Here is a 12,342-nt window from a genome sequence, read left to right as displayed (position 1 = left end):
ACACGTGCCAAAGCATTTTGTACACACTGCAGCTTACTATTTTTTTGCCAGACATCTCGTAGAGTAGTGAGTTGCAATGATTGAGCCTTGTCGATACTGTGCTACACACCATCATACTGTCTATGTTATGACTCAATAGTAGTCGAATGTGTCGGTGAGCCCTCATATGAAATTTGCAGGACCCGACTATATTTTGAAAACTTGTGGTCAAACGACATTCTGCTTGAGTATATTGCCGAGCCTCTTTAGATAAATAGAAAACTCACTAACGGCATCTGCGACTGCCACACCTGATCCTCCCACAAATGTTTTCGCCTGAGCCTGAGTGCCAATCAGCAGAACCTCCGATTTTCCTGGATTAAGCAGCAACTGGTTTTGTGAAAACCACATACACCACTCACGTGCAATCTTCGAGGTTATTGAGGCTCTTCATGTCTAACTTTGACTTCACTGTGATGTACAATTATGTAGCATCAGCATATTGATGGAACTTGATAAGATGCGATGATGTGACATCTGTGATCGGAAAGACATATGTTGAAAATAGGAAGGGCCCGAAGATGGACCCCTGGTGGTATGTCAACTAGGTATGGCAAAGGTGATGACTGTTTGTCATCCAGCTTGACGAACTGTGATTGGAAATGGGGGAATGAATGAATCCACTCTAGTGCCGTAATCAATATAACAAAACTTGATCATAGCTGCTCTATGGTTTCGAAGATGCCTCAGACATCAAGGCCAGCCAACACAGTGGTGCACCGGTCATACATGTCCTGTAGAGATCATTAGTGATCTTTAATAGAGCCCTCTCAGTGCTGTGGGACTTCCGGTACCTCGACTGAAACGGGTTGATTGTCTGTCACAGCGATGTGGGGAAGTAACCACTTCAGACAAAGGTGTTCTATGCGCTTTGAAATCGTACTCATGTTTGAAATTGGGCAATCGTTTCTGGGGTCACTATGGCTCAAGCCAACTTTTTTCAGGAGCGGGGTTACCTCCGCCATTTTTAACCAGTCTGTGAAACAGAGATTTGCCAGGTGGATAATCAACGGCTAAAGCACGTCTGAGCATTATTTGAGACTCGGCGTGTGGATGTAATCGAGCGGCAACATCTTATTTGGCGTACTGTGCGATGGTCATCGACACCTCTGCCACCGACGTTGATGCCAGGGTTTTGAGTTTTGCATTGGTTCCAGGTTGAAAAAACTCAAATGGCAGAATGGGAGAATGCATTTCCTTCAAGTTAGAAACTGCCATTTTGATCGTCACTATTTTATTGGCTAAGAACATCGCAAGTACTTTGCACAGACCGGGTTGACTGGTTGATGGGTGTTTGGAGTGCAGCAGATCCTTCGCGATTTACGACAGAGCACGGGGGTTGCGAGCCGACTCATTGACATTTAGAGCATAGAACAATCTGCGAGACTCAATAATGAGGCAATTGGCAGATCTGCAGGTGGCTCTGTAAGCAAGTAGGACAGTCTCGAAACTATCTATTTTACAAAGACACTACAGCCATCTCCGGTGGCAGCCAATTATTGCGTGCTTTCCCTGTTCTTTTTGTGCTTCTTCGGATGGGCACGAGTTCATCAAGAACAGCATGAATGTTATTTTCTAATTGAGCTGCATAGGAATCAACCCGTCGATGCAGGACTTAGACACGCTGATGATTACCGGATATTCTGATGGAATGCATCATGGTCCAGTTGTTTCCAGTCCCTGAAAAAGCGACAGGGCTGTGTAGCAACCAATGCAAGAATAGGTGATGGAAAGGTGGGAATTCGGGAACAAAATGGGGACAGGGGGAAGGCATTTATCGGCCCAGGAAAGCTTAGACCATTATAGAGACAACTACAGGGTGAGGGCAAGAGTGTTATGGGAGAGTCATTTCGTGGATAGAGCAGGCCAGGACAATGGAAAGGCAATGCCCACTACAAAAGCTCTGAAAGTTTGCTTTTGTTTGCACTTGTTGATGCTGTCATCTCCAGCGACACGTATTGTAATTTTTTTACCTTTGCTTGCTTTTCAAAAGTCAGTTTTTGCTGAAACACTAGATCCATTGACCTATTTGCCCCACGTGGCAACGCACTTTTTAATTGGCTCTGTCGGGTGGTGAAGGGTCATACTGAAACATGTAAGTATCTAGACGATGATCTAACCCACAATAAAATAATTAATAATCATGTTGGTCGTGAAAGCCTACTTACGAAATTAGTTTGTGATTAATATTTTTCAGGGATTACACGCGTGTTCAAATGAAGCGTCTGAACCAGATTTGACAACTTAATTACACATTGTTATCGATAGCGCTAAATGAAAAAATAAGAATCGGTTTTACCATTTCTGACAAGAAAAGTTGTGTTAAAATGTTCAATCACCAAACAGAAACTTTTTGCAAGGAATCATGTCTGCATCAACTACACGTACGTGTGGTGAACATGTAAACACACGTGCTCTGATAATATATACATTGTTTTTTAAACTGCTTAACTTAAAACTTAAATAATGACGGTTGTGTCAAAGTGACTGTGTTCAACCAAGCACGGGATAGTCGTAACCAACTACCATGTTGGCTCTAAGCAAGTGGTTGAAATTCACCATTACTATAACAGAGGCTAGCATCCCAAAAAGTGTGATGCTCATTCTATAAAGGGATAATAAGCTGAGGCAACTCCCAAACGGGACTTTAACCACACAGGTCTTCTGGTTGTGATGTCTTCTGCCTCTGCACTTAAGTAATTCTTGTTGCTTTTTGTTCTCTGGAGATGTAAGAATATGTAAAACTAGCAGTAACATGTGGAACTTCTGTTGTAAACCTGTGGAGATTTGCAGTACTGTATAAGAAGGATGTACACATTCTCGATCCAGATCTTTGTCGTTCTGATGCTGGAGCGCCAGAAATATGTCAAGCTGTTGAATATATGTGCCAATTGAGGCCACCTAAAGTAATTGTTCTGTCCATTATGGGCACCCTCTGGCACTGCATGGCAGAAAGCACAGGGGTGGAATTTATAGCCTGATTGGGAGACTTTGTCACATTACCAGGGGGAGGCAGGGCCAGCTATTTCATAAGATGCAGGTTCAAGCTGAGCTTAATAATTTTAAGTTAATCCATCCAATTTGCAGTCATTGAGACACAATACTTGTGAGTAATGAATGTTGTTTCTGGTGTAGACTACACGAGTGTTTAGTTAATGCCATGTAATGATTTTAAAGAAGCAGTCCACAATGCATGTGTTAAACGTGCTTCAATGTTAGACCTATTCAGGTGTAACCCAACCAATTCATTTGGTTACAAACCGAGAGATATTATGAGTCACTCTTGAAAATAGCCACCTCAATCATTCTTGATGATACAACCAATGCTGCCTGGTCAAGGATGATGAAGTGTGCCTTGTGGCAAGCCCGTGTTGTGTTGGGGAGGCTGACCCCCGGCTCCTCGCTCAGGTGGGATCCACTGTTCCATGTCCTGGGGAGGGTTATTGCGCACCAACTCCCCCCCACCCCCCCCCCCTTCGCTGCGGGCATGATTCGTGGCTGGTGCTTAGCCACCTGGGATCAATACACACAATCTCCGCGCGCTGACTCACACCCTCTCACCCGAAATATGACGTCGCTCTTCTCCCGTGCCACGTACCAATCGCACGGGCGGGACTCGTGGTCGGGGGTCAGAGGGCAGGGACGTCACTTGCACACGCGCAGCCGATTGGGGGGTTGTCTCGGAGATTTATTTAAAGGGCTGTATGAATAAACTCACAGGTACGCCACCCGCTCACCCCACGCACACGCTAAACAAAAGGCTGCACAAATAATCTCACGTGTACGCTGCCCGTTAGCCTCACGCACACGTTAAACGAAAGGGCATATGAGTAATCTCACGTGCCCCTGTACGAGTCCGCCGCCGCTCAACACACGCACACGCTAACCACAAGCTACATGCATGGGCGAGCGCAAACACGTGGGTAAATACACCCTCACGCACAAACACAGGGTACAACGACGCACACCAACATGCATCCGTTCCACCCTCGCAGAAACCACACGACAAGGTTTATTGATCCCCAGCAGTTTATTATCAGCGAGTCCGAGGCTAAATTACCCGAGTCAGTTTGAGTCAGCAGGGCAGGTCTAACCTATCTCCCGATGGTCTAAGACCCGATCTGTATAGACTTTTTAAATCACTCTCCTAAGACGATCTCCCAATGGCCTCAATATCTCACTCTCGGGTACTCACGGTTCGGCTCGTACAGAGCTGTTGGGTCAGATCCTCGCTGCACTTCGACTCGTCACACGGACGTTCGAGTGGCTGGGAAGTCGACGGCCCTGAGCCTGGCTTGAGTACAATCCGAACTCATCTCTCCCCGCCTTCTCTACCCTTTTTATCGTCCTCTACATCAAAGATAAATCGGCGCTGATCTGCTGGCCTCCCATCCAATCAGGTGGCTCGGATTATCCTGCCACTCTCCCCGGACCGGTGCTGTCTCAGACGTCCACTTTTCACCCTCTAAACAAGTGCATCTGTCCTACCAATCAGAGGACCGGCCCTGTTTTTCCCGCCGTTCGTGACTCCGTCCCCCCCCCTACCTGCCTGCTGACCCGTGTGTGTTGTGGCTGTTTTCTATCCACGGTGGCTCAGCAGCCCCGTCGTGACCACGTGATTACAACCCAAGTCACGGCGCCGTGGTGCGAGTTAGCCTCGGGGGAGGTCGCCCAATTCCCTGGTCGCAGGAAACCGTGAAGTTTGGTCCCATGAGAGGGCTCCCGGGTGAAAACCTGTCGGCCAGGTGACCTCCCCTCGGGGCTCTATGTGGGGGTTTGTGTGTGTTCATGTGGGGGGTGTTGAAGGAAGAGCAGCGTCGGCCCCGTCGCTCGGAGGTGGCCGCGTTGCGGCCACGGCGTCGTCAGGACGGCTTCGCTGCTGCGGCACCACAGTTGTAATTCTTGGTGGTGATTTTTCAGTGTTAACTGTTTATGTGACACAAGGATGAAGTATGGGTAGCCTCTACCTAGGAGTTTACCACTATTTGATGTAGCAGCATCATGACTATGCATTTGAAGTGACATCGCGGACATCACGTATGTAGCGACATCGTGTATATTGCTGTGTAATGCCGGCTGTAGCGAGGTACGGCGTGTGATGCATTGTCATCGTGGACACCCCGTTGGTGGGTGTAGTACCAGTCCTAGGGGTGGGCTCGATGAGCACTGGGATAGCGCATTGGCACCACGCGTTGCGTGCAGTGCTGACTCCTACAGGAGGGAGTGTTGGAGTGTCAGCCATGGGATAAGGTTACCCTAGGCCATGGCATTTTGGTTCACCCTGGAAGGCACGTGACCAGTAAGATCTACACAAGGACCCAGGAGGGGGGCTTAGGTGTGGTCATATGTCATGGTAGATCCTACGGGAAGGGTCGAGAAACAGCATGAGGTTTCTCGAAGGTGGTCGTGGCCAAGGGCGGGGCCAGCCACGACTCAGCAGCATATAAACCGGAGTCCGCACAGGGACAGGGGTTCAGCGTTGCTGCCATCATCTGAAGATCTACGATCTCCCTTCTACATACAAGAAGAAGTTATCAACACGTGGACGAGGACTCCAGCTAAGGTCTTGTCCGTTGTAGCCACTCCCAGTAACAAACGTAGTAGGCCTGTTGATACACCACCATAGGTTATGTGGTGAAGGGATGTAACCCGTTTGTGTTATGTGTTGGTGTTAATAAATATGTGTTTCCTCCAAGAAGTACGTCTGCGAGTCAGTTGAAACCATTACACATTTAATGAGTGAGTTCAATGTTCAATTAGCTAACGACTAATATTTTATATGTAACAGTTAAAAATATCAGCTCGAGTTCTGACTTTATGAGCCAGGGTCTACAGTAATCCCCTGCTAACCGTGAATGTTTGGTTCCTGAAAGCCCTCGCGGTTGGTAAAGTGCAGGGGCCTGTGGGAAATAGGGGGTTAGGGGTACCATGGCCCCGGTCAGAACCGTCATAGCTTCGCTAAGTTTCTTGTTTATCCAAGAAACACCGAATCGAATACAGTACATTACACAATGGCATATATAAAGCATTAGATTAACTTACAAACCGACACACCTGATGACGACCGTTTGTGTTATGGTCGAAACGTCGTGATAATTTTTATTGTTTTATATATATTTTATTCTTTTATTGTTTCCCTTCAACGTGACTTTACCGAAAGAGCTAAGAATATAACTTACATACCTTTAATATTAACGGTTTAGATGACGATGGCAATGAGATGATGGGGGAAGGCATGGTTAGAAGGAGGAAGGGGGGTGGGGCTAAGCCCACCCTGTTAGTACTCCAGCCTCCTATATACAAAGTTCTCGATAAGAAATTAGCCAAACAACACAAGCAGCATCTAACTGAAAGGAGCCTTGAGGCTCACGAATGATTTCCTGTAAAACATACGTCGCAAGTGTATTTATCTTTTGTGTTAAATTGTCAGGTTATTGTATTGCCTAAGAGTTGAATCCCAGATCGCAAGTTCAAATCACGAACATTACCACCCCCCCCCCCCCTATCTCAAGGTGCCAGTGTAAACGAGAGTTTTAGATTACTACGAAGTGATTGCAGAAAAAATGCGATGTTTAAAAACAACACAGATTAGATACAATTTGTTTGAGTCTTTGCTTTTTTTTGTCCTTTTCATTTGCGATATTTTCAATCTTTTTGGAAATAAAATATTAAATGTCGTCCTATATTGACGAATTGGCAGTGCATTAATAATACTTCTAGATTAGATGTTCAACTTTGGTGGAAAATACGAAGTTCACGTTCAGTTATTCTAAATTTCAGCTGCCGTTCTTGTAGTAACAAAATGTGTACCACTCGAGCTATGACCGATTGTAACGTAATTTGTCAAAGAATCTGCCGAATACAAAGGCTCCAAAATATGTTACCGCTTAAAAGATGTCAACAATAATTCACGTTAACATTTTCTACCAACCGACACCCAGTGCACAGGAGGGAGTTGATCCGTGTTTTACAACTCTTGCAGCATTCTGAACACATTGTAGCCACTCCCCTTTTAATTTAGTTTGGTTTAGATACCAGGGGTCGGCTCAGCCCATCATCCTTTCTGGGTTTATTAAATTTGCAACACTTTGTGTACAGTCAACAGTTGAACTCCCAAGGAGAGCCTGGCTCCCCCATGGCAGCAATGTGGTGAGAGGCCATGGGCGGATGTGGGGATATTCACAAGCCCCCTGCTGAGTGCTATTCAGTTGGAGTTTGTACCATTGGATGAGAGGGTAGCCTCATTGAGACATTGGGTCTCAAAAAGGAAAACTCTGACTGTTGTCTGTGCTCATGCACTAAAAAGCAGTTCAGAGTATTCGGCCTTCTTGGAGATGGAGGATGCAGTGCTCGATACGGTGATGCCTACCGACTCCATCGTCTTAATGGGCGACTTCAATGTTCACGTGGGAAACAATGGAAATACCTGAAGAGTCGTGATTGGGAGGAATACCCCACTGATCTGAACCCGAACGGTGAAATATTATTGGAATTCTGCATTAGTCACAGAATGTCAATAACAAACACCATTTTTGAACACAACGATGCTCATAAGTATATTTGGTACCAGAGCACCTTGGGCCTAACGTCAATAATTGACATTATTGCTGCATCATAGGACCTAAGGGCATATGTTATGGACACTCAGATAAAGAGAAGGGCGGAGCTGTCAAGTGATCCGACACTTGGGGCACCGACCAGATACATGTGGAAGGCCCAAACAAATAGTGCAGGTATTCTGGGAGCGTATGGTGGAAGACACAATGCAAAAGATTTCAACTTTGACCTCCAAGAAAACTTCTTCTACACTCCAGGAGGAGGAGGAGGCTGCGTTCCCTACGCTGCGAGATCGCGTTTCCCTGCCGTCCATACTGGACACTGATGCAAGTGACATGGGCATAGGGGCTGTCCTGTCCCAGGGGAAGAACTGGGTGGAAAGGGTGATCGCATACGGGAGTCGCATCCTTTCAACCACCGAGCAGTGGTACCGTATCACCCGCAGGGAACTGTTGGCCATGGTGTACTTCGTCCAACAGTACAGGCCTTATCTTTATGGCAGATAGTTTGTAGTCTGCATGGACCACGTGGCACCCGAGTACTCTCTGAGAGTGGACCAGCCTTCCGGCCAGCTCTTACGCTAGTTGGTAATACTCCAGGAGAATTTCTTTTGAGTGGTTCACTGCAGGGGTGTGGGGCACTGCTATGCCGATGCATCATCCCGCTTGCCGCTGAAAAGATGTTGCGCATGCTCGTCGGGCGTGGGCCAGTGTAAACAGCCTAGGGCTGGGCCACCGGGGGTCGTAGTGGCTTTGAGTGACCCACCACCAGCCGTGGTGGTCGCACATAGAGATGACACGTTGGGGCTCACGCATGCCGAATGAGGCCAGTTACAGATGGAGGATGTCTCCCTGTTGAACTTGCGGCGCTGGACAGAAACTGACCACGAGAACCCCGGGCCTAAGGGAGTCTCGCAGTTCGTCCTTCAGGAAGGTCTGCTGATGAGGTGGCAGGAGGCATTGCACCATCTGTGTGTTGTGGTCCCCACCTCCCTTCGAGGTAGATTAACGCGGGCAGTGCATGAAAATCAGTTGATACACCTCGGGCATTTGAAAACTTTTTTTAAAAAGCAATGAGACTTTTATTGGCCGAGAATGTCAAACGATGTCTTCCATTTGATCAATGATCGCACATATGCGTGCGCCACAAGCTGCCATCGCAAAAATCTCAACCCCTGCTACAGTCCATCACGGTGTCCCGCATTAACAAATTGGTTGCACTTGACATCCTGAGACCCTGTCCGGCTACACAAAGGGGGAATACATTTCTCCTAGTCAGGGTTAAGTATTTTTTCCAGTGTCCAATGGCTTGGCCATTGCCCAACCAAACGGCTGCATCCATAGCCGATGCATTTTTGCACATCTATGTGATGGATAAGGGGGACTCCGTGCAGCTTCTCACGAATCAAGGTCGAAATTTCTCGTCCAAGCTGCTGCGCAAAGTGTGCGACGTGCCGGGCACAAAAAAAAGATGAGAACGTCGCAAAACCATCCCCAAATGGATGGTGTGGTGGAACGCTTACACAGAACCCTGACATCGATGCTCTGTCAGGCAGTTAATGAGGCACAGACAGATTGGGATTTGCACATTCTGGGAGTCTTGGCAGCGTACAGGATGGCTACCCATGCTTCTACAAGATTTTCCCCATTTTTACCCATGTATGGGCGGGAAAATGAACCCCTCATTGATGCACAATTGGGTATGGCCTCGGGGAGGAAGAGAGCAGCCATGCCCATTCCCTGACAGGTCATTCTGCATTGTGTCTCTGAAGTTCGCGAAGCGGCCAGAGAAAACACTGCCAAGATGCAAATTTCTAACGGCATGAGCACGTGTTTCCATGGGCAGTCGGGGACAGGGCCTAGTTTTACTGCCCTCAGCTGTTGCTGGGTACGTCTCACAAGTTACATCAGCCATGGTAAGGTCCCGTCGAGGTGGAGGAAGAGAGGAGGCTTCAGTGTGTGAGAATTCACGTGGGATGCCGCCGTTGGTTCGTTCACCCATCGCGCCTGAAACCATATGTTTAGCCCTCTGTTGACAGCTCACCCCCAAGCCCTTTTGCGCCGATGTCTGGTGTGTTCAATGAGCCGGGGCAATCGGCCAAGGAATTTGTGCCTCAGGAAAAATGTGTTGTTCCGCCCAGAGTTTCCAAGTCCCTGAAGCCCGGGGAACCTCAAGAAGCCCCCACGTGTGATGGACCGCTGGCTGGAGCCCGGTCAAATTCTTCAGAAGAGTCCAGGGATGAGCCTATCCAATCAAGGCTTTTGTGCAAGCCCCCATTGCCTTTAGAGGCACAGAAATCTACCCAGGGCGATGGACCGGCGTCAAGGACCCGGTCAACGTGTTTACGATTCCTCTTAGCAGATCTCCCATGGTCATGGAGGGTTGATTTTTTAACATGAACTCCCCCCCCCCTCCCCGGTCCATTAAAAAAGTTGTCTTCCACGAAACCGGTCCCTGGTGCCAAAAAGAGACCGCTGGGCTAGAGGATTCGAGAAAGGGGGCATTGCCGGGGGCAGAGTGAGGGCCACGCCGGGAATAAAAGGATGCGAGACGCAAGGTTTAGGGCTGCCACGGGATCGGGTCGACTGTCTTCACGCTGTTGCTGTCTACGGGCCATCGTTGTCTTCGCGTCACCGCTACTTGCGTGCCATCCCTGGTCCAAGTGATCTGTGCATTATCCCTCTCCAAGTTGAAGTTACCTGCGTGAAGCGGCCTAAATAATAACTAAAGAAATCTCTACAGTTCAAGTTGTCCGAGTCATTACACTTATCATAAACTTCACTAGTATCACATAACGTTATGATCCCTCTATAAATTCTAACCAGCCAAAGGTCTCGTGATGTTATAATCTTCATTCGGTCCCTCGTCATCTCGTGACATCATCACCCTGCCTCCTCACGTCATTACCCCATCCTGGCGTGACATTGATACGCCTCTCAACACTCCTGCATCTTTGAAGCCATCAACCTCTTCACCTCACCCATAACTCGCGTGATGTCATCCCGATGCATTAAAGTCAGGCACACACCTGAAAAAGCGTATTATTATATAGATTACTCAAGTGTGATTCCATATTTTAGTGACATCTTTACGTGTCATAGCAATGCAGATGAACGCCAAAATAATAATCTGAGAATCCTGTAAAAATGTGTATGGTTAATGTGGTATAACTTCCACCAGTCAATTCAACAAACCAGGTACTTTATTTGTTCTCCAAATTGCATTTACACCAAGCCAAAATCGCATCGCCCTGAATCAGCTGTCGTCCTACAATAACACATGATGTTCCATTCCCTACTAAACTATGACAATGGAAGAAATTTAACTCATGCTGCCTCGGCCTCATCCTAATATTTCAGATTCAATCAATAACTTCTCAAGTGATATAAATGGCACTTTATGATCCAGTATGCATGCTGGTTTTATTGCCACTTTCTTTCGTCAGAAAATACAAAGATAACTACTTAACATCCGGTATTCATGCAAAATGGAGTCAGTCTTTTTGACAGTGGTCACATGAGCAGCGTTTACTATCATAGGTGATGACATGTATAGCAATGTGACCACACAAACTCACTGCATTGAACCACATGCCCAGTCCAATCTTAAAACTAAATACCCATAGCAAGATACTATAATTCTAAGGTTAGTTGTAGCATTGATGTAAAGAGCATATAGCTTTACTCCTGTGGCTGCCTGAATGCAGCAATTGTGGCATTGGCTCCGCTGTTGACGCGCTGCTCTCCATCGGCGAGCTTTGGGGCTTCACGGTACACGCTCATGACCTGTGGGAGAAACAGAGAATGAGTGGTGTTTAAACGTCAGTACCTACAGACAAACAAATATGGTAGCAATCATACCTGGCCAATACCAGCCTGATTCCTTATGCCAATCCCACCTTTGCATTGTGATCGATCAAAATAAAGTTGTCATCATCACACCTTGCCATCGCTTCTCCTATTGCAGTTAATGCCTAGACCCCCAAGTTTTACGATGATCTTGCACCAACTTCGTTTACAATTTTCCTTTTGATTGCAAACCACTGTAGTCCACTTTCAATGCTTGTCTTGGTAACAAATCATTACTATCAATCTAATTAGGAGATTGTAAGCCAATTGAGATTTACACTGATATTGACAACATTGACAATTATATTGACATTTACAAAGTTATAGCAATAATTACATTGACAATTACATGATTTTTACCCTAATATTTGGAGTAAAACTTCGATTATCTGATTTCTGTGATGACCCAATCTTATGAGTTGTAAGGTATGTCACATTTATAGACTTGGCTAATAAGTCTCAGCTATTGAATAATATTTTAACATAGACCCATATAGCAGATGTGCTCCACGTGGATGCAGTTGTTAATCACATATGCATGTCTCCTGAGATGTCCAAATTGTTTTGCCATTAGCAGTTGCGTGGAAACGTATGTACTCTCCACATCACCGCAAAATGATTGGAACTCTACTGCATTTTGTTAATGGCAATGATATTTCTACAGTATTAAATATTAATAGTGACAGTCTTATGATGTTGATTACTTGGACAGTGGCAACCTAAACACTCACGTTGCTGATCCAGCTGTTGTAGGCTGACACACGGGTGAACACGGTGGGCTTGCGAATCGTGTTGCAGCCCAGAGATGAGACGTAGCTGGAGATTCCCTGCACCACCCAGGCATTGTCCGACCGCTGGCAGTTCAGCGGGCCACCTCCATCACCCTGTGGTGCATAGC

The 12,342-nt window shown here is 46.8% G+C and overlaps 1 protein-coding gene across 3 annotated transcripts in view; it reads right to left on the bottom strand.

The window, feature by feature from the left end:
- Positions 1-10,780: 10,780 nt before the first annotated feature.
- LOC142924343 (chymotrypsin-like elastase family member 2A) overlaps positions 10,781-12,342 on the bottom strand; it is a 41,608-nt gene continuing 40,046 nt past the window's right edge. For all 3 annotated transcript variants that reach the window (XM_076066647.1, XM_076066648.1, XM_076066646.1), the window contains 2 exons: positions 12,176-12,328; positions 10,781-11,381 (listed from right to left, as the gene is read on the bottom strand). In XM_076066647.1, the coding sequence (XP_075922762.1) occupies positions 11,277-11,381; positions 12,176-12,328 (258 nt within the window). In that variant the 3' untranslated portion in view covers positions 10,781-11,276. The remainder of the gene's footprint in view (positions 11,382-12,175; positions 12,329-12,342) is intronic.

Source organism: Petromyzon marinus, chromosome 12, assembly GCF_048934315.1.
Source record: "Petromyzon marinus isolate PM22_M1 ecotype Great Lakes invasive population chromosome 12, UKy_Petmar_22M1.pri1.0, whole genome shotgun sequence".
Classification (NCBI taxonomy): Eukaryota; Metazoa; Chordata; class Hyperoartia; order Petromyzontiformes; family Petromyzontidae; genus Petromyzon; species Petromyzon marinus.
The sequence above is the reverse complement of the archived record's forward strand: the minus strand, read 5'-3'. Positions and strand labels throughout refer to the sequence as shown.